General features: G+C 48.4%; 1 protein-coding gene across 1 annotated transcript in view; it reads right to left on the bottom strand.

Annotated features, from left to right (window-relative positions):
- The window catches only part of LOC144162394 (uncharacterized), a 30,194-nt gene extending 4,212 nt beyond the window's left edge, over positions 1–25,982 (bottom strand). The window contains exons 1-3 of the mRNA XM_077692900.1: positions 25,389–25,982; positions 19,866–20,283; positions 17,518–17,984 (exon numbers count right to left, since the gene is read on the bottom strand). Coding sequence (XP_077549026.1) covers positions 17,518–17,984; positions 19,866–20,283; positions 25,389–25,562 — 1,059 coding nt within the window. The 5' untranslated portion in view covers positions 25,563–25,982. The remainder of the gene's footprint in view (positions 1–17,517; positions 17,985–19,865; positions 20,284–25,388) is intronic.
- Between the last annotated feature and the right edge of the window lie 11 nt (positions 25,983–25,993).

Raw genomic sequence — 25,993 nt, 5'->3', positions numbered from 1 at the left:
CTTCCTGTGTCGTAAGCTCGGCTTCATCGTTAGGGGCGGAATATCGGTTCTGCAGCGCGATCCTGAATTCTTCTACTTTACGTCTTACTGTTAGCTCATTTATCGGCTTCTTTCGTACTAGCTTGTTGCGGTCCCTCCTCAGATCTAGCCTAATTCGAGATCTTACCATACGGTGGTCACTACACCTTACCCTTCCGAGCACTTCCATATCCTGCACGACGCCAGGGTTATCGCATAATATGAAGTCTATTTCATTTTTGTGCTCCCCATTCGGGCTCCTCCAGGTCCACTTCCGACTCTCCCGTTTACAGAAGAAGGTATTCATTATGTGTAGGTTATTCCGTTCTGCAAACTCAACTAGTAGGTCCCCCCTGCTATTTCTACAGCCCAGACCATAGTTCCCAACTGCCTTGTCTCCAGCCTGATTCTTGCCTACTTTAGCATTGAAGTCCCCCATAACTACGGTATACTGTGTTTTTACTTTAGCCATTGCCGATTCTACATCTTCATAGAGGCGTTCCACTACCTGGTCGTCGTGGCTGGATGTGGGTGCATAGCCCTGCACCACCTTCAGCTTGTACCTCTTATTGAGCCTAATTACAAGACCTGCTGCCCTTTCGTTAATGCTATAGTATTCGTCTATGTTGCCAGCTATGCTTTTATTGACTAGAAATCCCACTCCCAACTCTCTTCTGTTTTCTAGACCACGGTAACATAGGACGTGTCCATTTTTCAGCACCTTAAAGGCTTCGCCTGCCCTCCTAACCTCGCTAAGCCCTATTACATCCCATTTGATGCCCTCTAATTCCTCGAACAACACCTCGAGACTTGCTTCGCTAGATAAGGTTCGCGCGTTAAACGTTGCCAGGTTCAGATTCCATTGGCGGCCTGTCCGGATCCAGGGATTCTTAGCACCCTCTGCTGCGTCACAGGTCTGACCGCTGCCGTGGTCAGTTGCTTCGCAGCCGCTGGGGACTGAGGGCCGAGTGTTAATTGGCGTATTCATGGGAGGTTGTGGCCGTTACTACACCAGGGTGGCCAATCCTGCTCTGGTGAGGGAGTGCATTACCGGCAATGGTCGCCGGGTTCAGGCCGCACCCAAGCCCCTTTGTGCAATTCCATCAATACGCGGATTTTTCTTTCTTTTTTTTTTAATCCGGTGGGAATTGTCCGGCACCGGGATTCGAACCACGGTCCTTCTGCACGCGAGGCGGGTGTTCTACCAATTGACCAAACAGTCACAATTCGATATTCCTTTCCAGGGTACTTGACAACAATGAATAGCGAAGGTTAGGCTGCTTTCCTCCTCCCCCTACACAGGTAACAGCCTTCAAGTGCGTTTCCTACGCAATGCTACCCTTAACCAGCTTTGATTTTTTTCTTTCGTAACATCGGCTGCATCTTCCTTTCCCGCACAATGCTTGGTCACACAACGCGATTTAAACAAAGTCGAGTGTGCATGTGATTAACCACCACATAAAAGTTGCGTGCACGTCTGCCCGCTTCGCTGCAAACGATGTCACAATAACAGCATTCCCATCCACCTCTGTTCCCCATAGGCAGAAAACGCTCTGCTTCTCATGGTTAGTGACAAGGATGCCACTTTCAACCATCTCTATACCAACATCGCCAATCTGCTAGATCACGGTTTCTCAAAGTGGGTTCCGTGGATGATGATGATGATGATGATTCCTATTGGTTTCCCCTTTGAAGCGGGGTGATTACATGTCATCTCACCAAAAAGGACTAATAGAACCATGTTTTACACTCTTGGTTTAATACTAGCGCTGCTTATGGCAGGCACTAAAGCTTATTAGGTCCGAAATACTTTCTTTTCCCTGTTACAGGTGGTAACTGCAATATTCCCCTCTCTGCTTTTCGTCCACCAGCATTCTAATCTTCTTTTCGTCCCCTCCACAGCCTTGAAGTTAACTTCCTCTGTGATACCCTTAAATCCTAGGGCTTCTGAAAGCCCAATATTCCCTTCATGCAGATTTGGATGGATACCCTCACATTCTAACACTATGTGCCGCATAGTTTCTGTTTCTTTTCCGCAGACCACGCATACCCCATCATTTTGTGAATACTTCCCCACAAAACTCTTACATAGTTCGCAGGCAACCTGCTCTAGCCTCAAAAAGCAAAGCACTGCCCTGGGAATTATCGTAGAAATTTTCCTTTCTGATGTTCATCTTCTCAGCCCTGTACATCTCTAACGACGTTTTAGCTTCCATTTTTTCCCTCCATTTATTCATTTCAATCTGACTTGCCTCTTTTTTGGTTACCTTGGCTGTTTTGGATTCCCCACTGTTCTTTCCGTATTTCATCGTTAGCCTTCTAGTCTTCCTTAACCACTGCGTGTCCACGCTTTTCAAGTATAGGTACCTAAAAACCTTAGCTGCCCACCTTCGTTGATCCATTGCCCTCAACCTCACCTCAAAGCATATTTTACTCTGAGCTTCTCTAACTTCAAACGACGCCCAGCCCATATCTCCCTGAACTGCTTCGTTAGTTGTTTTTCCATGCGCGCCTAAGGCCAAACGTCCTACCGTTCTCTGGTTTACTTCAAGACCTGATAGAACGTCTGATTTTAAGCAGAGTACAGCATTCGCAAACGTGAGAACCGGAACCATTACTCCTTTCCACATTCCTCTTACTACTTCATATTTGTTATACCCCCACAGAGCTCTATGCTTCATTATAGCTGCGTTTCGCTTTCCCTTAACCTTAAGTTACTCCTCGTGAATACTTAAGTAGTTATCCCCTTCGTTTATCCACACTCCCAAATATTTATATTCCTTCACTCTAGGTAATTCGCCTTGCTGGATAGACACTACGTCGGTGGTAGCGTCATTGAAAACCATTATTCCTGATTTTTCTGCACTGACATTTAACCCGAGGTCAGTGGCTTCCTGGCCGAAATATTTATTAGCCGCTGCATATCGGTTTGGTTATCAGCTAAAAGAACAATGTCGTCAGCGTATAACATTCCCGGAATATGCTGTTGTACCACTTCGCCTTGCAGCATATGGGTTAGGCTAAACCCTACTTGACTTTCTTCCAGTTTCTTTTCTAACCCTGCCATGTAAAGCATGAACAGTACCTAGGGGTTCCGCAGGCTCCTCCCCGAGGCTCCGGGAGCCCCTGATAAATTTCCCCTGGTTCCGCACTCGCCAAGTCACTTCAATGGCAAACCAGAGGTGCGATTGATCTAAGAGACCTCCATTACTCACGCTGGAGTGTCAATAAGCGCATCTCAGTGCATAAGAGAAATGTGGGAGCTGCGCAGCAAATCCCGCCAGCACTTTGTAGCCAGCCACACACCGAAAACGGGCCACGCGGTCAAGCTATTGCACTTAAATCTCAGAGGCCTTATATATTACCCCCATGTGCATTTCTCCTGTTTGAAGACAGATGCCGCTAGCGTACGCGATCGCGTGATGTTGAGGCCAGGCATTCTCGACACTACCCTATCTGAAAAATAAGCACAGGAATCGGCTGAATCCAGCAGCCCACATGTGGCTGGCCATGCGTGTGACTGAGCCTCGCATCGGTTTATTGGTGCAAGGAAAGCGAGTTCAGTTGCATGTCAGTGAATAAATTTTTATATGCCCTTGCTTTTGAATTTATTGCACCTGAATTTAGCTAGAACCGAATGAAAAATGCTTCTATAACAGTGAGGAGGGGAGGGGCTTCCTTGGCATTTAATGAAGCTTAACAGGGTTCCCTGGGACCAACATGCTTGAGAACCCCTTAGATGGCAAAATCATCGGAGCACTCGAGTGTACCACAGTGATCCGCCATGTTGCCACCAAGCTCCATTTCAAGCACTCGCATTCAGCACTAAAGTCATTGGCTGCAGCGGCGTGCCTGACAGCAATTCAAGGCACACACCGCAGCAGCGCCCAGGATGCTTTGCTCATACACCTTTGACTTGTCCACGCTCCACACTGAGCTGTTCTTTGGGACATTGTGAGGCTGGTCCCATTGATAAGTGTGCGGAGCTTCCCGAAGTACACAAGCTGCGGCACTTAAAGGGGTCCTGAAATACCTTCCGCCGATGCATGGATGTACATGTACCCAAATAAAGCAATGTATTTGCAATCTCCTCCCGCAAGAATTTTGTTAAAGCGATGAGTATTAGCTGAGAAATCGTAAATCAAAAACCGCGCATTATCGTCGCTCCGCGTTTCCTCCTCCTTTCGACTTACTCTCCGCTGTTGACGGCGCGCGAGCTTTGCGTCCCATGATGCTGCGCTCCGCAGCGGTGACGTACTTCCGCTATTGCGCTGCTACGTCGTCTGCTACGGGCAAGCTTTGTTGACACCATGAATCCCGCACTTCGCTCAAGGCTGGAAAACCGAATGAAAAATCTGGCCGCATGTGTGCGGCGGCCTGGCCTTGCCCTTTCGCGGTGTTCGTTGGTGCAGTTGCTATCGGTGGCACGTGACTTTTTATCGGCGGCAAACTCGCAGCCGTACGGGGAAGATCGTGCGCTCGTTCCCTTTGATGCACCGACACTGTTTATCCAAAAAGTGCCGTATCAGATGTGGCCCCGCTGGTGCCGGGTCTTATTTTGCGACGGTCGTAATTCCTGCTGGCGGCATGTGAAAAAGACATTTTAAATCGATACAGAACCTGTGCACAAAACCCTTCAATCATGTGACCAGTTCAGCTTGGGGCGACGCGTGGTGGAGAGCGGCAACGTTGGCAAAGCATGCTCCACCGCGGCTCTGAGCTTTCTAGCGCTGGAGCGAGCGCCACTTCTTTGAGAATCTCAAACATCGGTTGCCTTGACAACAAGGCACAAACCACTGTAGAACTCAGTTACAGTTGCGTGTTCCCGGTTCAGCTCGGGGCCCCACCTCGCGACATGTGGGCACTGCAGGCGTACCACCCACTCCCATTGGGAAGTGCAAGATGCGTTTGACATTACAGGAGGCGATGGTGTGTGTGTGTTGTGGACGTCTTTGTTTCGCGATGCAATGCGACGTTGTGCTTCTGCGGGTGGATAGTGCTTCCCATGGCCTGGGTTATCTTTCTCGAGCGACGTACGACTCAACTTCGCATGGGGTATGTGCAGTGTGCGTGGCTAAAAGCCATCTCGGCTTGTGCGCCGGAGTTCAGTGACTTGCTGTTCGTCCCCGCAAACCGCGCGCGAGGTGAGTGCCGAAGTTACGACGGGCAGGAGGAGGCAACCCATCGTCTTTCAATCGCGGTTCAGACTTGCAACGCATGTTGTGACGTTGTGTTCGTTCGAAACCCATCTCTGGATTGTTGATTGATTGATTGTAGGGTTTAACGCGCCGACGCAACGCAGGCGATGAGGCGCGCCGTAGTGGAGGGCTCCGGATTAATTTTGACCACCTGGGGATCTTTAACGTGCGCCGAAATCTCGTACACACGGGCATTTTTGCTTTTCGCCTCCATCAGAAAAGCGACCGCCGCGGCCGGGAATCGAACCCGCGACCTCGTGCTCAGTAGCGCAACGCCTTAGCCACTGAGCCACCGCGGCGGGTCTCTGGATTGTTTTGAAGTAGAATAAAATGTATGCGTCAAACCCGGGCATTCGGCTCAGGGCGTTCTCTGCGATTGCACGAAAGAAGTGCCACGGGGCTTCAACGCTTTCTTTACGGAACGTACTCAGGTAAGGGAATATCCATGTCGTGTTATGGCCGTGCTGCATTTAATACAAACGGTTAAACGTTTGTTTACACTTGTTTCGTTTGTCGTAAAATGTCCAAGCACTCCGGCACTCCGCCGGCATATCAGCCGGCGAGCCGACGCTGAGCAGACGACTCATCTCTTTGCCGGAAGTGCGTGAAAAAGCCGCCCAATAGCAGGATGTCTAGCTCATGACGAACATCTGGGAATCGATGATGTAGACATGTGAAGATGGCGGCGTCCAAAAACACGAAGGAAAGGGTGAGAAAAAAGCGACAAACTTTGCAACAAAAGTGTGAGCTTTCCGCTGCGCGTAAAAGAGTAATACTTGGCACAGATGACGTTGACGACCCAATCTAACGATTGCGCTAGTTCATTTAGTGTGCTCAAAACGCCTTTCAGGGCCCCTTTAAGGATGCACCTCACTGGAGCAACAAAGCATGCCATTGCAGGGCATTAACTCAACGAAGACACCTACAAGACTGCTGAAAAAATATGTAGACTTTGTGTGCTTGTAGACCAGATGTGCGAAAGTCTCGCTTGTAGACCATGTCTTGTGTAGCTTGTGTAGGTGGCCTTGGCTCCCCTGCGCCCAGTCTGATGCACTGGGTGCATGTTTCGAGGGAGCAGTGCAATGTAGAGCTGCCTCTTCATATGTGACGGAGATTTCTCATTTGCAATGCCTGACGTTGCAGAGGGGATGTGAGCCCCAGGCAAGAGATAGGAACCTTGCCAGCCTCTATCTTTGGCTTGAAAGATAGGCTTCTATGAGCTCGTCGGCCGTATTGTGCAGGCTGAGCTTCAACAGCTTGTCGGTGGCCGTGCTAGCGGGAAGTCCGAGATTCTGTTTGTAGGCCTCCCTAATGATAACAACCAGCTTTTCAGTTTCCAATTTGGTGGGAAGTGCATAGGGTATGGCGCATGTTATCCTTCAGATAATGAATGCTTGGATGGGGCAAAAGGTGTCCCCATCAAGCATTCACCGTGTTTCGGTGGTTACAAGCCTATTCATGTGTGTGCCCTGGTCTGAGGTATGTTTCAGCCTATTCATTAGGAGGGAGTTAGTACGACCGGCTCGAGATGTAAGTTTTCATGAAATTTTAAAGGAGCCACGAAGCCAAAATACAAGTTGGTTTCATTCGAAAGATTTCGTGTTTTATAGCGTCCCCAGCGCTTGCGCGGCAGCAAATGATGCCGTATTCACTGAGAAATTAATTAATTTAGGTTAAAATTTTGATTCTCCCACCAAATCGTGCGTTTTGGTAACGCCTGCGATGAAGTCATAACAACGTGTATACAAGCAAACTTCCACTGCGTCATTCCACTCTGCAGCCTGCTTGCCGTCAAACCTCCCAGGTGGCGCTAGCATACTCAGCACTCCACCGTTGCTTTGTTTTTGACCGTATTTACACCTGGCTTGTTTTTGTTATGGTAGAAAGTAATTGCTTCGTGAAACATGGGGTATGCTTAACCAATAGGGTCACGTAAGGCAACTTCGCTTACACCAATCGGCCAGCGTCGTATATGACAACTCCAAAGTGTCGGACTGCTGTGCAGCTAAAACAAGCATAGTGCGCCCAGTACCAACAGCAGTGCGCATTGGTACTTCTATGTTTACGTGTATTTTCGTAACTTTTGTTGTTTACCGCACCATTCTTACTGCTGTAACAAGCGTGAAGAGCACGAGGCTACGTCTGCCATAGAGAAGGACGACTCAGCGGTTCCTGTCCAAGTAGACGGTGCAACACGTGAAATGAAGGACGTGAAAGAAAACATACAGGCTACGCAACACGGTTTCGAGTACCTCTTTGTTCCAGACTCCGTGAAGGGCGAGTCCTCACCGGAACTTCTTAAAAGACCCGACAAGCTCAAACCAACAAAGTAGTTGAGGAGGTTGCAGTCATGAACGAATCCCAGTCACTCTGTCAAACTAAAATTAGAAAAGCAGAAGAAACCTCGCTGTTCACTTCTGCGCAGTGCCAAGAAACAGCGAGATGTGCTCCAGAAGCAGCGCAGCCGTATTGTGAGCTGGCACCTATCAAGAAAATGTGCTCGCCAGGAACGGGAGTTACAGAAGAGAAAACCGAAGGAGAGGACAAAACTGATCTAAGAACACCATTCCACGCCAAGTCATTCCACGTTGCCCACTGTCATCTTCAGGGCAATTACAGCCAGACTGAAGGGCATGAAGTCTTTCGGGAAGCAGGGCGGAGAGTTCGGTTGTCGTCCGCGTCACCTTTTCGGCGCTTGGCTATCCTGAAAGCAGCAAGACGGTGCAAGCACCGCTGGAAGAGCAAGAGGAGACAGGGTTCGCCTAAGCTTTACAAGGACTGGCCTCCTGGAATGAGAAGAAACTTTACTATTGTGGACCTATTCTTTATCCACTAGGAACTATCTTGCAGGCCGGGGGGGGAAATGTTAGATCCCCCGGCAGGTACACGGTGCGCCGCAGGGAAAACGTTCCAGCGTTGCGAAGCTACAAAGAACTGGATCAGTACGTTCAAGCTGTGCCGCAGGGCTGAGGTGTTAAGGGCGCTTTAAGCGAGGCATCAGCGCGTAGTCATCAGAGCCCACTTGATGCTCAAGCTTTCGGATTAACTGCGAGACTCTCTGCGCGTATGTCATCCGAAAAGACACATACTAGAGGGCCATGTTGGAATTTGGCCAATACGCGGTTATGGTGCCAGCTGGAGAGGCTGTCGACTGGCCAGCAAGTACGGTGTGCTGTAGCGCGGCGGACCCGAATGTTGCGCGCGCAGGAGGATGTTAACTCTTTCGTTACCGCGGGAAATTGACCAATTTTGAAGGGTCTAACAAAACATTTTTTTGGGGCTATACGTATTCGTTAGGCACACATTGTAGTGACATAAAATGTAGATTATTCCACGCGCTTTCCAAGGACACCAGTTTTAATAATGTTTTCCTAAATAATGATTGTGAAAAAAATTATCGAATTCGAAATTTTTGTCCACGCGTCGAAGAAAATAAGAAAAAAGTAAGTTGTGTATAATAAACGACCAGTAGTAGAAAAAATTTAGAATATACATTTTGTAGGTAAACATTTCAAAAACCCGTCCTAGAAAAAAAATTTAGTTGCGTGGTAAAATACGTCAAATACAAAAGAAAATGTTAGCACACGTGGTGCTTGTGCCTTGTGGTGAAACCCAACCTCAGCGTCAAATTCTGCTATTTTGTATTTTTCTCTGGAAGAAATCTGGTTGTTTAATATTAAAGGCCCCAATTAGTCCCCACATGATGTAAAAACACCTTGTCAATGATTAGGACCAGCACAATATTGAAGGCAAGCAGGCAATGCGAAGAAATCCGTTTCAAGTTGAAAACCAAACTCGGTGGTTGAAGCTTGTTGACATTCTGATCACCGCTTATCAGTCAGAACTTCCATTTGCAGTTTATTATCATGTTGTGACTCACTATGGCAGCCCTGCTTGCAGGAATAAGGTGCGATGTGCTAGAATCGTGCCCAGCAAGCTTTCACCAAGCCGCCGTCGGGCTGTGAAGCGAGTTCAGCACTACGAGCCTACTACATTGCAGCGCCACCTAACCATTTTGAAAAGAAACAAATACAAAGCTGTTGGAGACTTCGTCAGAATAGACCGTACTACTAAGAAGCGACACTAGAGCTCCGGAAATACCCTCGTATTGAACAGCTGGCGGTGTTCGAGGCCAATTGGAAGCGTTCTCCTCGTCTGAACTGATACCAGACGACTTGGTGTTATCGTTTGACTTTCAGCGGAAGCTCTTATCGCAGAAACAAGGCGTAGATAAAGTGGAAGCGCGAGTGGCATGCTTGTTTTGAGGAGCAGTAGCGGACAACGGAGGCGCCATGGCAAATGAGCTTGTAGTTGGGTAACTGCGTTGTACATAGCGCCAAATATGAATTTCGCAATGCGAAAACGAAACCGAAACTGCTGGAAACTGGTTGAAAATGTCAGGCACACTTGCTAGACATGCGGGGGACCATCAGCAATAAGCTTTGGGAGAATAAAGCTGCCCTTTGTCCGAACCAAAGATCATTAGTGAATAGCTGGGACCATTTTCAAGTAATTATCACCTCTCAACGCTGTCGGATTACAAAGCTGACCGCATTATTTGGTATTTGACTAGCCAGGAGCCTTTTGACAAAAAAAAATATTGTGGTAATGCAGCCTAACCACGATCTGCATCCCTTTTTCTCAAGTGCAGCAGCCACGCCCCCTTCCTCAAAAACACACGCACCTCAGCTCGCAAGAAACGCCGTCAAAAATCTCAGTATCGCCGGAGCGGGAAAATTTAAACTGATTCTAAAAAGGCAGTGCCTAGACTAACTACTGGCCGCATTAGGTGTACGAGAAACGACTACAACATGTTGAAATAGGCAATATAAATCATCGATCACCGGTGATCGATTTGAATAGGCGTGGTAACGAAAGAGTTAAATCTCCCCCTGGCTATGCGCCAGTCATGATCATCACCGTGGATTTCCCATGTCGTTAAATCTGTCATCCCCGCTAAGGGCAGCCATGGCCCAGGTCTGCCTTGCGTCGTTCTTCCGTAAAAAACCCTGTAACGTGCCAGGATGGAACAAGAATTATCCGAATGTGTGCCGCATGACAGGGGAGCGTGACAGCACTGCAAACGCGGTGCAGCAGTGAAGAAGTCTTTAATAATCGCTGGCTTTCGCCTTCAAATCCCTTATGAGACTTACGTTCCATATAAATTTTTTTCCATTAACACTGAAAAGAATATAATTGTTACATGCTGCATCACAAAAGTCCCAGGAGAGCTCCCGCTCTCAAAATCTGCACACAATTTAATGCCAAGGCATCGATTTCAGAAATCATTTCCCTCACTACAGATTGGTCGCATCACAATGAACTTCCCCGGAGCAGCTCTGTGTATTTTTTGTTTCAGTGTTATCCTGGTTGGAAAAAAAAGAAAACGAAGAAAACCCGTTTTTTTTTCTTCCTAGCGCTTTCTTTGTTTTGGAATTTTTTTTTTTTTTTCAACTGCTCACATCTCTACGATTGGCTTGAAAGGTCATACCAAGGATCTTGATATGCGAGGAAGGATTGATGGTGCGGCCATGGTGACAGTGGGTGACCTTTGGAGAAGCTTCTTTCGTTTAGAAACAAGGAGGAGTTCTGATTTCTTGTGGAGCACATTGCAGGCCGCAAGACTCGGCGTAATGATTGACCATGTTGTCTGCAGTTTGCAGGTTCCACCTCGCCTAGGGATCCTGTATTCGACCATATGGTAATATCGTCTGCGTACAAGCCGTGATGTATGCCCGGAATGGAATCCAATAAGGGGGCAAGACTGGTGAGCGCAATGCTGAACAGCAAAGGGGATAGCACTGCTCCTTGGGGGGTGCCGCGGCTGCCCAGCAGGATCGGATCTGTGGCCAGGTCTCCCACTTTCCGTATTGCCCAAAGACCCATGAGGAAATCCGTGATGTACTAGTACATTCTATGCCTACAGTTTAGGGTATTTATCTGCGAGAGGATGGCGGCATGTTTAACGTCATGTTTAGCAGCATGGTGAGTTGCACCTGGCTGGTAGCATTACGTATTCTTTAAGCTGGAGTAAGATGTTTTGTGTACACAGACAAGGGCAAAAGCCAAACATGGTCGTAGGTAGCTTCTCGTGATCTCGGAGATACATTTGTAGTCTGTTTAAAACGATGTGTCCTCACAGTTTCCCTACATATGATATGAGGGAAATAGGTCGACGGTTATTAGTACTTGGGGGTTTGCCTGACTTAGGTATGAATCTGACTTCCGCTGTTTTCCATTCGTCTGGGAGTACACGCGCCTGCCAGATGTGAATGAGATAATCAGCTAACTCAAGCAGGGAAGGAGTGCCCAGGTTAGCCAGGGCCTTGTCTGTTACTTGGTCCATCCCGAGCACCGTATTGTGAAGATTGACCAGGGCGGCCGTAATCTCATGCAAATGGATGTCGTCATTTAGGAGCAGGTTGGGGCTTCCAGAGTATGGGGGAAGGGTTTCCGCAGGGTGAGTGGGAAGGTAGCGGGCCGTGAGAGTGGCGAGCAGATTGCGCGTGTCTCCCGGGTGTTGAAGAAGAATAATTCTTGTCATTGTACGTTGGAATTCCATCTTACTCTCGCTTGGCGTCTATAAGAAAGCGCGGCAGCTTCCACGTTTCGGAAGCGCCTTTGGGCTACCAGGTGCGGGCTGGGAATTACTTGGGAACAGAGCACAATCTCACACAACAGTCCACACTGGCCTATAACAAGCTATTTAGTGGAGTTCCACGCCCTTGTCGCTAATCTGATTCCACAAACCTATGGCACCAATAAAGCACTAAGTTGGGCAAGTTGGTTATTTACTAAGGTATTCATCGCACTAGCGAACATTAAGACAGGGACACAGCTGTCTTCTTTTTAGTTGTGTCCCTGTCTTAATGTTTGCTAGTACAATGAATACCTTACTATGGCACCAACCCTGCTACGAGCATTCCGCACATCCCGATTCCGACAGCCAGCCCTATTCTGCCCCGCACCAATGGACGGGGAGTGGAGGATGACCGTCCCACCTGTTCCAGCTGCGCTTGGGCTCAGACATAGGAGACGAAAGGGCCCATTGCGGCAAGCACGGTCGAGCGACCAGATAATGTCACAATAAAAACAAAGGCGGACTACAAAGCTTCACAGCTGCGCAGCGAAGGAGACGGTAGCGGCACCTGACGGACGAAGTGATAGCGGCCGCACTTATTTCAGGGCTGAGCAGTGAAATGCCGATTGCGGCAGCCGTGCAGTTTCTTCACCCATGGCAGATGCCGCTAGCTTAACCTATGACCAGCGCTTGTGACATTATCTGGCCGCGCTAGGAAGCCTAGTTTCGCCTCCTATCTTGTTCTTGCTCCGTGGGCTACCTGCGTTTGCTACCTGCAGTCGTTTGCTACCTGCGCAACAATCCCTTGGTTCCCCCAAGTAACGGTTGCTATGGGTGGGGAAAGCTATGCAGCTGCCACCAAAATACCTGACACCCCGTCTGACCCCCAAAATGTGAGTGACGTGCCTGCTGAAGCACACAGACATCAGTAGACACAATTCTCTCCCCCTGCCTCTTCACCGTGGTCACTGATCGATTGATTGATTGTGGGGTATGACGTGCTTGAGCTACACCAGGGCTATGATGCACGCTGCACTGGAGGGCTCCACACTACTTCAGACCACCTGGGGATCTTTTAAAGGGACTCCGCAACACTATCGATAAACGCTCTCACTCTTTTCTTTGCGTCTAGAAGTGCTGCAAAAGCTATAGTTATTACCAGCACAAAGCGGCACTGCACGATTCGCTCGTAGCAGCAGATACACCTTCCACTTCTGCTATGTTCGCGTGCCTTTCTTAGTGGCTATCGAATGTGTTCACTGCTGCAATTGAAGGCAAGCCGGCCAATAGCTGTTACACCGCTGTAATGACGTAATTCCAGCGGCCGAAAAATGTGAAGAACAGAAAAGAGAGAAAAATATTTTGAGCAGTTTTTTAACTTTTTTTGTTACCACGCCTATTCAAATCGATCACGGGTGATCGAAAATTTATACTGCCTATAATCGATACATTGTAGTCGTTTCTCGTACACCTAATGCAGCCAGTGGTTAGTCTAGGCACTGTACTTTTAGAATCAGTTTAAATTGTCCCACTCCAGCGACATTGAGATTTTTGACGGCGTTTTTTGCGAGCTGAGGTGCGTGTGTTTTTGAGAAAGGGGGAGTGCTGCACTTCACAAAAAAGCATGCCGCTCATGGTTAGGCTGCATTACCATAATTTTTTTTTATATAAAAAGTCTCCTAACAAGTCAAGTACAAAAAATGTTGTCAGCTTTGTAATCCGACAGCATTTAGAGGTGATAATTACTTGGAAATGACACCAGCAATTCACTAGTGATCTTTTGTATTGAGAAAGGGCAGCTTTATTCTGCCAAAGCTTATTTCTGGCGGTCACCCGCATGTCTAGCAAGTGTACCTGGTATTTTCAGCCAGTTTCGAGAGCAGTTTCAGTTTCGTTTTTGCATTGCGAAATTCATATTTGGTGCTACTATGCAGTTACCCAACTACAAGCTGATTAGCCGTAGCGCTTCTGTTGCCCGCTACTGTTCCTCTAAACAAGCACGCCGCTCGTGCTTCCACTTTACCAGCACCTTACTTCTATGATAACCGCTTCAGCTGAAAGTCGAAAGATAACACCAAGTCGTTAGTTATCAGTTCTGATGAGAGGAACACTTCCAATAGGCCTTGAACACCGCCACCTGTTCAGCGGCCAGTTTCGTTTCTGTATGAGGGTATTTCCGGAGGTCTAGTGTCGCTTCTTTGTAGAACTGTCCATTTTGACAAAGTCTTCAACTGGATTGATATTGTTTCTTTTCGAAATTGTTAGGTGGCACTGCAATATGTAGGCTTGTAGAGCTGAACTCACTTCATAGCACGACGGCTACTTGGTGAAAGATTGCTGGGCACGATTCTAGCACATCGCACCTTATTCTGCAAGCAGCTGGTCTACCATAGCGAGTCAGAACGTGATAATAAACTGCAAATGAAATTTCTTACGGATAGGTGATAATCAGAACGTCAACAAGCATCAACCACCGAGTTTGGTTTTCAACTCGAAACGGATTTCTTTGCATCACTTGCTTGCCTTCAATATTGTGCTGGTCATAATCATTGACGGGATGTTTTTACATCATGTGGGGACTAATTGGGGCCTTCAATATTTAACAAGCAGATTTCTTCCAGAGAACCATACAAAATAGCAGAATTTGAAGCTGAGGTTGGGCTTCACCACAAGGCATGGGCACCACGTGTGCTAACATTTTCTTTTATATTTGACAAATTGTACTGCCCAACTCAATTTTTTTCTAGGTTTTTGAAATGTTTGCCTACAAAATGTATATTCTAAATCTTTTTTACTACAGGCGGTTTGTTATACACAACTTCATTTTTTTTTTATTTTCTTCGATGCCTGGACAAAAATTTCGAATTTGATCATTTTTTTCACAATCATTATTTATGAAAACATTATTAAAACTGGTGTCGTTGGTAAGCGCGTGAAATCTTGTGAATTTTATGTTACTGCAATGTGCGCCTAACCAATATGTATAGCACAGAAAAAAATGTGTTGCTAAACCCCTCAAAATCGGTCCATTTTTTGCGGTAACGAAAGAGTTAAGTTATACGCCTCGAGATTCGCGATCGCTGCGCCGCCTGCCGCCGCTTCTCCGCGGCGTTTGCGGGATTAGCGCTGCGTGGCTGATAGGTGGTCATGCGGTGTTTTGGTTCTCCTTCGCTTCCCTTTGCCTTTCCGCGCACTAAACAACTTGTTATGGTGACGTCTGTAAGCTAACTGCACGTTTAGGGCCCTTAAAACAAACAGCTGCGTCTTGGTAGAGCGCTCTAACGCCAACAAGAGCTACCCGGGGAGGCGGTTCTGCGCGCTTCTTGGCGGCTCTTGCGGGCGTCGGCGACGGCAGCAGCATATCACCGCTGTCACCTTCGAACACGTCAGCACAAGTGAATTCTATTTATTGTCGCCTCGTTTAGACCTGATATTGCCACTGTAAAAGGTTGGTTCGATTTGCAGCGGAGACAACAAATGCGGCTTTGCTCTGAATATGTACGTCGTAGAAAAATATGTTTCGTGGATGTGATAACCCAATAGCTGACAAAAACTTGTGCCTTTTATGGGAATATAAGCCACGCGAAAATGTTAAGTACACTCAAAGGCTGTGCATTGTCAGATATGTGCCCACTCATGCCTTATAGTAAGAACCAAGGTATATGTTAATGAAACCACGGGAAAATGTATGGTCTGCAAGTCAGGAAGAAATAGAATAGTCGTACGGGAATGAAAAAAAACACCGAGTGCAGCTTCTGAAATGCTAAAGACGTTTGTTTGAGCAAGGTAGTATTCACCAGACCAAGTATGTGCGAAATGCACCGATATTTCGCTAGATATGGGGGTGGGGGGGGGTGGAGGAGGCGGACGCTCAACTATCGTTGTTTACAAATGCGGAGCGAAATAAACGAATGAACGTTTTAGTAATCACACCCACAAGCTGCGTGTTCACTTTTCGTTTGTTTTTCGCTTTCAACGAACAGCTGATCACTCGGCGGACGCATTTTTTTGAAGAATACAGGGTAGGCAGTTCACAAGCGATACGAGGTGTCGTTGGAATAGTTGACTGATTGATTGCAGGGTTTAACGCGCCGACGCAACGGAGACGATGAGACACGCCGTAGTGGAGGGCTCCGGATTAATTTTGACCACCTGGAGATCCTTGACGTGCGCCGAAATCTCGTACACACGGGCTCGTTGGAAGAGTGTCGTATCTGATAAGGGTCTCTGATTTGGTTTATGCTAGATTCTGCAGTCTCCCTGTGTCAGATGACGATGTTTCGAAGAAGAGTTTGGTCACGGACGCGGATCACTCTATAAGCCCATCTTCGCACTCCTCGTGGAGGATAAATGTAAAAGATGAAACTTTGCGAGCGCTCACCTCGGGACAAGACGACCCAGCATTCAATTTCTCGTCGTGTGCTGACTCCGGAGTGTAATTTTGCATTATCCATCGTACTTCTTTGGTACAATGTTTGTGAAATTTATGCCGCATTGGATTGTTCATGCTACTGATCAATATCTGATATGTGATATTGGCAGGCGTAACTTGCGTGCTGTCAGGTATGAGTGCTCCGCTGGATTTTGTAAGTGCACAAAGTCGATTTACATCATAGTGTGTATGGCCGCAACATGACCATTGGAGGAAACACTGCTTACGGAGACGCTGCCACTAAATTTCAGGTAGCGTAATGGCAATCAGCTGCATGCAAATGCTGGATCCGGGACGCCGGCCTGTGACACACGCCGGGCGCTCATATAGATTTCACTAAGATCGCGCCATAAACGTTTATACTCTCGTGAACACACCACGCTTGCAAACAGAGTGCCTGCTCCACGTTATTCGGTATTTCGAACGCGGACAAACGGTAAATCGCTGTATTGAACGAGCCCCAAAAGCAACGGCGACAGGGGGGAGCGGGCCGGGGACTCCCGCGCCTGCTTTCGAAACGGGCCGCTAGAGGGATTTCAGTGGCGCCCCTACAGGCCGCGCTCGAGGCGTATATGATGGGCATACAGCAGTCATTTTTGGCTGAGGTACCTAACAACCTGCTAATAAAGTACTTGATGTTTTGGCTGACTACGTTCTGCAAGCATTTAAGATTTTGGAAGATGTTACCGTATTTTCCGGTTATAAGTCGCACTTTTGTATAGGTCACACACATAGGGAAAAAAAAGAAATGTATGTAAGTCGCACCGGTGTACAAGATGCACTGGTGCACAAAACACATTTGTTTATGAGGTAAACTCATAGAGGATCAGTTCGTTAGAAAGTGTGGCGAAAGTACATGGTTGCGGCGGCCGCAACCTCTGATCCCATCCCTTGGTAAGCAGTGCTAGACACTTGCATCTACCGTCCAAATTCTATACAGAACTAACTTCTCAAAAATAGTTACACAGATAGCATGTACTTACAGACAGCATTTAGGCAAAACCATTGAAGCCTTCTTCCTCCAACTCGCCAACAAATAATTTGTTCATTTAGACCATTTAGGATAACCCGCACCAACGAAAATTTCAGAAGAAAAAAGAACACGACTTATACACCGGAAAATACAGTAAAAAAAGTGTTGCATGGTCCCTTTAACGTGTGCCGAAACCTCGTCACATAGGCGTTCCCACTTTCTGCCTGCATCAGAGAAGCAGCCACCGTGGCTGCTGAGCCCGTATCCTTGGACTCACCAGCACAACGCCCCAGCCACCATGGCCCATCCTGCTTACCAGGGTGTTGCTAATGCTGAACGTTAGGGGCGCGTGCGTGGGCGCCACGTCGGCGTGGTTGGCCAGGTGTCCGGCGGCGTTGCACGCGAGCAGGCCCATGGCGGCCGAGACGAGCAGCAGGGCCCCGGCGAGGCTCGAGGCGGCCGCAAAGGCCAGCAGGGCCACGCCGGGTGCCAGGAGGCCCAGGAGGGACGTGGCCAGCCGGCGCACGGCCAGCAGGCTCCAGCCGTACGGTGGGGAGGCCAACAGGCGGCCTACGAGCAGGCCGGCCAGCGAGTTGCACACGTAGGGCAGTGCGGCCAGGCTGAGGTGTGCGGGCTGGGCGGCCAGGGCCCGCACCAGGTACGTGGGCAGCCACTGCATGATGGTGTAGCTGGACCAGTTCATGGCAAAGTGGGCCACGTAGATGGCCCACAGGGGCCACCCGCACAGCAGCTCCCACCAGGGCACTTGGGAGGGTGGCACCCCTGAAGGAGGAGGAGGCAGGGGGTGACGTCAGCCCATGGCATACACGGCATAACGCTCATCCTAATCTCTTCGTGCACATTGTCCCTACTTTGCACCACGTCTATAGAAATGCTTCACCAACTAAACTTCGCACTCTCGCCTTACTACAGCTTGCAAGGGTCACTCACAAACCTCACAACCACCTTCTTTTGCAGCACCTGCCCCTCCTGACGTGTCTTCTTTCTCATTGCCTTGCTAGGCAAGGAAAGGTCTTCAGGAAAAGTTAAGGAGATAAGGAAGTTTAAGAAAGAAAGAAAAGATTAAGGCTTGAATATCTTCAAGCCTTAACCACTGCCTGTGTTAGTGTTAGGCCTCACATGGGCGTGCCTTCGCTGTCAGGTGTTGTCAAACGTGGAAACAAAAAGGAAATTGTGCGCACTCATCAGATTCCCTCACTGAATCGCTGTCTGATGAGAAAATCACAACACACAGTGACAACCAACCCTGCCAACAGGCTCTCTACCGGTAGCATGTGCACAATTTCATTTCAGGCAGGCCAAAACCGCAAAAATGACGACAGGGATATGAAAGGGGGAGAAACGTAGAACAACAAGGTGCAAGAAAAGACAGGAAAAATGTGAAAAAGAGAACCATTAAAAATTAAAAACAAAAACTCCAGTATGACACGAGTATACATTGCACGGCCTCCTTTCCATTATGTTCGTTTCTTTTTTCACTTCACAGTCATTGCAGAACAGCTGATCGTCAAGACGAGCGTATCCACTCTCCCAAAGTCCAAAAAATCCAAACAGCCAAAGTCCACTTCAACTCAGCCAATGTCCACAGCCAACGTCCAACCCCACACCACCAAAGTCCAAAGCCAAAGTCCAACCCTGCTCAAAGAATGTATTTCGTCATCGTCGTCACTAAACGTATGTACTGCCAAACAACATTTTGCCTATTACGAGAGACCCGCCAGGTGTGCAAAGACGCCCCATTCTTATGTTATGCAGTGAATGATTTATGCGCCTTTTGTGATACCGATTGTGTAAAGCTGGCACTCCTGCAGTGCGTTCTCGCATAACATCGCCACCAGTAAGGCATACTAAGCTTCACTTTAAAAACCGAAGAAACATAAGTAAACATTACCTTATTTCGTGTTTCTGGTAATTTGAAAAACAAGCTTTATTTTATTAGGTTGTGTTAGTGAGTCAATGTTTAGCAAAGTTCAGCTTATGTTCCCCTAGGTGGGGTGCCAGTGCACCTGCCCCTCAGAAACAACGAAGCCCAGGTGCTCGCTTGGCCCCGGAATCCGAAACAAAGTCGAACAAAGGGTGTACGTTAAAAACCCGAACTAACGAAGTCACCAGGAACCTCCAATTATTCCATTAAATCGAGAACTTCATAAAATCGGGACTGTCACTTTATTAGCACTTGATTCCATCAATTCGATGCCTCAAGGTAGACACACCTTGCAGCTACCACGACATCGTAATTGCCGCGGCAAAAGTGCTCACCTGTCACACTAGACGTAAAGCAAGCGCCACACTACTGCTGGCGCCATCTAGTAGAGCTCCGTAAAAATGAAACTAGATTGCTTGTTTGATTTTTGTTTTTTTTTCTGACGTGGCGCAATAATCTTCATGGCCTTCTGACAAAACATTCGAAACTGCTCCCTTTTCAAATGTGTCTGTTTCTTGAAATACTTTGTTAAATCGGGAATGGCACTGAATCTATTTCATTAGTTCGAGCTCGTAAAAGCATTGAGCCATATAGGCGCCTGCTAGGGAACGGTAATTTGTTCGATAGATCGGGAAATTCTTAACATGGGATTTCGTTAAATCGAGTTTTGACTATATATTGCAAAGCTCTAGCGCTATGGGTTGCCCCGGCCGGCGTACCTGCTGCCGACTTGGCGGTCCCGTCGTCGGCCTCCCGGTGCAGCGGCGGAGGCGGCAGCAGGACCCAGGCGGCCGTCCAGATGAGGCCCAGGGCGCCGAGGCCGTAGAAGGCGTGCGGCCACTCGAGGTGCGGGCACACGAGCGCCGCGGCCGTCTGCCCCGCGGCGCCCGCGGCCAGCACGTGAGCCACGGCGCGGGCGCGCTCCTCGGGCCGTCCGGCGGCGGCCTGCCCCACCAGGTGGAAGAGGCAGGGCAGACCCAGGCCCTCGCCCAGGCCCAGCAGCGCGCGGCACGCCAGCAGCAGCGGCAGCGACCACGCCACCAGCGGCGTCACTAGAGTCGATGCCGACCACAGCAGCACGGCGCCCGCTATCACCGCCCGGCTGCCGTAGCGACGAGCCACCCGCGAACCCAGCACCTGCGGGGTGACACGCACACGTGACGCTGCGGGCGCTGGTTCTTGTCTCGCCAACCGCCTCCGAGAAGACCTCCATTTCGAGCTCACTTCAACACAGCTCGAAACTAAAGGACTCACTTCGCAGCCGGTAAAATACGTCGCCAAAGGCATGGGTGCAGCTTCCCTTTCTGGCACAGCCTTTTTTTAACAAAGGAGCTGCTTAAGCTTGAGCGTGGTTCAGTGGCGTTAGCAAAAAAAATACCAATAAAAAGCTGCGCCGCCTGTAAAGGGAGCACCACCGCAGATGGGGTGTTATAACAGTGAAGCCAGCTTTCGCACACGCTCCAGTGAAAGCGCAAGTGACACCATATGCGTATGCGAACTCAATTTTAAAGGTAAAATTCTTTCTTGGGCTCCTAAAACGCAAAAAAAAAAATGGCGCAGCTTGCACTCGTGGCACAAGGCTGAAGAAACAGCAGAGCTGGGGGTAAACCTAGCTTCTTCCACCCTGGGATCCGTTTTGAGTGTGGGGGACTGACTGGAACGGCCTCGCAAATTCTGGCTAAACCTGGCCTCACCCCTCAACACTTAGCCTAGCTTAGCAAAAAACATCAAAAAACCAAACAAAATTTAGCAAAGCGTAGTAAAACCTAGCCAAAACTGGAAGAAGCTATAACTTATCCTGCCTTGCATCACTACCCAAGAGAAAATGGTAGCTGGTCCCAGCTGGTTTATGGTTAAATTCCCAGCTGGGCCCAGCTGGTCCCAGCTGGAACCACCTGCTCCCAGCTGGGAATTTCACCATAAACCAGCTGGGACAAGCTGCACCAATTTCTGTTTTGTTTTGTTTTGCTGTTCTATGTGGCTCCTTTCGAGTTCGTACGAGCCAAACTAACTAAAAGCCTTTAAACCATTTTGCACAACACATTCGGTCACCTTGATTAAACACCATGCCCTCTCACAGACGTCTATCTCCCTACAACCTCGCTCTGTGAGTTCACAAATTTACCCATACGAAGGAACTCCAGAAAATTCCCTTTTCACAGTGACCGGTACTCGGACAATGGGCAGCATAAGTCTCACCTGCACAAATGGGCAATGGACAAATGCTTTTACTGAAGAGACACCAAAATATAAAAGCTAGTTGGCCTATATTGGTATATTTGAGTGTCCTGAATACCAACATACCACTCGCAGCAGCAGCACATGCTTCTTAAAGGAGTGCTGACACAAAGTTTCAAAGGTGAAACAACTATGTAAAAAGCTTCCTTTGTAAATGGAGAGATATCTCCCAGGAAGTCTCAACAGCAACCGTTCAGTACGGCATATTTTAAATCAATTTTCATCTTCGCATGCCCGGGAAAGCTCCGAACGGATACTTTTTCGGCGTCAGCGTGACGCGTTGAGTGCCTCGCCGTGCGCCTTGCCCCAAAATGTCGATGCCAGGCCTCCCATGACATAGCCAAGGCTCTGGCTGCTGTCGGCGTGCACTGCTCTGCTTCGTATATCACCTCACAGAGTTGGCCACCTGCCGTGGTGGAACGAGAACAGCGACGTCAAAAGCGCCATCCTGTCATAGCAGCCACCTTGGTGTTCCTTCCGTCAAAACCAAAACTTACACGAATAAACAAGGCTGTAAAAAATTTTTTACGCTGCGATTGACCATCGAACGTGTCATACTGTGATTACCGGTGGTAGGCACCCATAGGAGCGAAAAAAACAAAGCGTAATGCGAAAATATCGTGTCACCACTCCTTTAACACTGAAAACACCAAATGCATGAAAACAGGTGTCCACACCCCAAACACTCTTCCACACTACATTTTGGGGCATCATGAACCGCGAATGCATGCTGAAACGAGATTGGTGGAGCTTGCTAAGCATTTTCATGAAACCAAACGGAGGTAGCAGGGAGATGCAAACGTAAAATAAATGTAAACGGAAACTTTTGAGGCTTACGCACTTTTTAAGGGTGACAAACAACAGTTAGAAAATAGCACACATCACAAGATATGATGGCACAGTCTAGGCAGTAACCTGTGTTTCAGCTTCAATTTCGTTGAAATGTTTCGCTTTGCATGCAAGCGCAGTCAAAACATGCACAATACGGGTGAATGAGAGAGTATGCTGTTCCTACTGACCACTTGCGCATGTACACATAAAAAGCCAGCGGCAAAAGCAGATATATTTGTGCAAGTGAAATCATTTGATCAACTGCAAACGCATTTTGAACGCCTGCTCCTGGGTGGCACCATGTTCCAGACATCCCTAGGAAAGCCTGGCCGACATCATCATCCCTCGCCAAACAAAAATGGTGGCTTGGTGGCCGATTTTGCAGTACGCCGCCACACCAAGATGGAATTAGAAACATCCTTTCTGATTGGCCCCGACAAAAGCGAAAGCCAATGAGGCGGAGCTTTTAGGAAGATGGTGACAATCAAGTAACGCCGTGCTGGCGTCGCTCTGGCTGCTTTGTAGCGTGATAAGAAATGTCACGAAAAAATGGAAGCGAAACGGCAGAGAAAAATGCCAGCTCTAATTATTTATTTCTCGAGGCAAGCAAAGCATCGATGCCGAACAAAACCTGGAAGGACTACGAAATGTGTGATCTTTTAGTTGAAACAAAAATTTGGTCAACCTTTAGTGTGCCCTTAAGACGCGCTCGGCCCCAAGTGTTGGTTCATGAGGCAGCCAACAACTTCCTGTGGGATGTCTGTCCTCTAGCTCGTATGAAAGCCACCATTTTATATAGTGGTGTAACTGCAAAGAATTTCTCAACAAATTAGCAAAAATGGTTTTAATTCGGCCCTAAATTTTTCGAAATCTGAAAAGTAGCAGTGCTGCAAAGTTACCACTCTGGCATTTGAATGACTTGGGATTGATTTAATGTACCTTCTTAAGTGTCTTTGGTTTCTATGATTGCCAAGCTCTGCCACTCAAGCCCTACGCGGCTTTGGCAGGCCAGACTTTTTGTCTTGTTTCAATTACAAAAATTACATGATCTAATCATTCCGTCTTTTCGTGACCCTAGAATGGAATGGGAATAGAATTAGGCACGTTCAGCCCGGAGAGGAGTGGAGTAGGTCTTTAAACTAGCTACGTCGATCTTCAGCTGGTATCTACAGCCAAGCTGAGTATTGAACTAGCATCCCTGCAACCTTAGCGGCCCATCACTGCCTTTAGTTTCTCGACGGCTGATGTGAACTCGTGGATGACAGTGGTGAGTGACTCACAGCGAATCCAACAAAAGGACTTCTCGAAAGTTAAAATATTCCTGTCACCTGAGGTGCGCCAAAGCAACTACTGTCGTATCTCGCAACCTACAGCAAGAACAGCAGCCTTTCTTCCCCACCACCGAGATTTAGCGCCTGTTGTTGTGAATCTCATCTTACTCAGTAGTACAAATTAGCATTTCTTTAAATGCCAGCAGTGAGCCTCCCATAGAACCAACGGTAATGCTCCCAAATAAAGCCCAACATTTACAGGGGTTGGGAGGGATTATGACTTGGTCACATTCACGAACCGAGGTGCGGTCAAGTCACTTCGCAACGCTTACACAACTGCGACGTGACTGTATTTATCACCAACTTAACACTCCGACACCGTCGTTTAGGAGCCCGCTTTTAATTTGGCACTTACAACGTTCACTTCGCGCGCAAAAAATACGCTACCGAGTGGGTGACGCAGTAATTACTGTTTGGCAGCCAGTGTACTGGGTTGGGTGGCACTTGAGGGAACATTTTTTTACACATGAGCATTGCCCAACCATTACACCGATCAAATGGTTAAAAATACACCGTCCCTGGATCCACGTAAGTAAAGTATTGGCCACGTCTCCACTTACTTCGCTGCAACGGTTGTCAGAAAACAAAAGCCTTTAGCCGCCCCTGTCATGTAAATGCTTTTCCCTTTCCCGCCCACCTCTCACATTCTTCCTCTCCTGTTCCGCTCCTCCCACCACAGATACAGTGGAGGTTTCCTCAAGTCAATCCAATTTTTCCGCGTTCCACTACACGCGCCATATACTGTCCACACAATGCATTTGTCCACACTTCTCCTACTAAGCTGGTTGGCATGCTGGTGGATCACATGATCAGATTAAGGAGAAACATAACAAAGACAACTGACTGTCTTAATCATTACCACGCTGATTGAGTTTGAGCTTGGCGAATGAGTGAATCGGGTGCGTCAGCATACGCTCTGGCATTATCAGGCGTGGCATTTCGTCGTCCTTACCGCGTCATTCAAACGGTGGCCACGGCCGTCTTTTTCTATGGTCACGCCATAAACTTGTAACATAGCAACAGACGATGGCGTGGTGTTCACGGCCAGGACGGTGATAATGCGACAAACAGCTTGCAAGTTAACATTGAGGCAGAGAGCTCACCTACGCCACCAAAAGCGATCGAAAGGAATAAATACATACGGGGAAAAAAATGTGCAATGTTCTTTAGCTTAACACATGCCTTTTGCTAGCTTTCGGATGGACGTTACTTGATCGCCTTGACGTGTTGACGCTAATGTTAACCTCAAGGAAAGTGTTTCTTTTGCCAGCCTCGGCTGCTGTCTTACTTTTTAAAATACGTAGCAGGTGTTTCGACGTCTGTTATCCGCATCATCTGATAGCTCGCTAGTGTCTTTGTGAGCTAAATGTCAAATTACACTGCATGTCATCAGAGCTATACGTGCACACGTCACTGATTGCTTACATTTTGCTTACACAAAAAACATGGCGAATTCACAGAGTATTCACGAAAAAATCGAGAATAGGGCCCTCTTAGAATATTGTATAGGGCGGCCAATCACCACCGCCACCGACAGTCGGGGTGATGATGATAACAAGCTGACGCAGGTGCCTCCAGCATGCCCCTTCATAACCATGGAGGATGTTCGGGATGTTCGCAACCAAACATAACAGCATCATCATCATCAGCGACAACAAGAGCCTGTTTAGGTCCACAACAGCACGAAGGCCTCTCCCATATCCGACGAAAACATCGCACTGCAACGACTGCCAGTTTCTCAGCGGTCTGAGGTTGCGACGCACGTCGCGCGTCGAATACTCGACAGCCGGTCTACGTGGTCCGGTGTCGGAAGCCAACGGCAATAAAAGCAGCACGACTCACCTGACTAGTGATGTAACCAACGGCGAAAGCGCTGAGTATCCAGCCTTGCCAAAGCAGGCTCCATCGGTACTCGTCGCTCATAGGCACGATGGCTATGGGCATGAGAACACGGTCGGCGGCATTCACGAAGTTCGCGAGACAGCACAGGGCCACGGTCCTCGACATTCGCGTCATGCTACTGCCGCTCAAGGCACACTTGACGCGCGCACTGGCACGCGCACTTCTTGGGCTCGGTCAGAGCAGGCGGCGAGCATTCGGATGACATACGTGAGCAGAATCGCCACGCGATCACGGATGCCACGTACGGGGACGGGCCCGCCACATCGTGCGCAGCTTTCGACGCCGCTGAGTGGTACGAAGCGCTTGCCCGGCAGCTGGCGGCCCGCAAAATGCGACGGCGTCGTACGATCGTGGAGGCGGCACAAGTGGTTGGGCTCGCTGACTGAGTTATAGTAAACTACAATATTTGGATATTCTAACCAGATATTTAGTTAACTGAGTCCACGGAGCGCGTCGTATGAGGTACGGCAAAATGTGGCAGTGTGCCGAGTGCATGGTTGTGGCATTGACAATAGTCTTAAGATGGGGTTAGTGTGACAGACGCC

Source organism: Haemaphysalis longicornis, unplaced genomic scaffold, assembly GCF_048455015.1.
Source record: "Haemaphysalis longicornis isolate Haplotype H1 unplaced genomic scaffold, Haemaphysalis longicornis Haplotype H1 scaffold_12, whole genome shotgun sequence".
Lineage (NCBI taxonomy): Eukaryota > Metazoa > Arthropoda > Arachnida > Ixodida > Ixodidae > Haemaphysalis > Haemaphysalis longicornis.
Note: the sequence above shows the minus strand (reverse complement) of the source record. Positions and strands in the feature narration are given on the sequence as shown.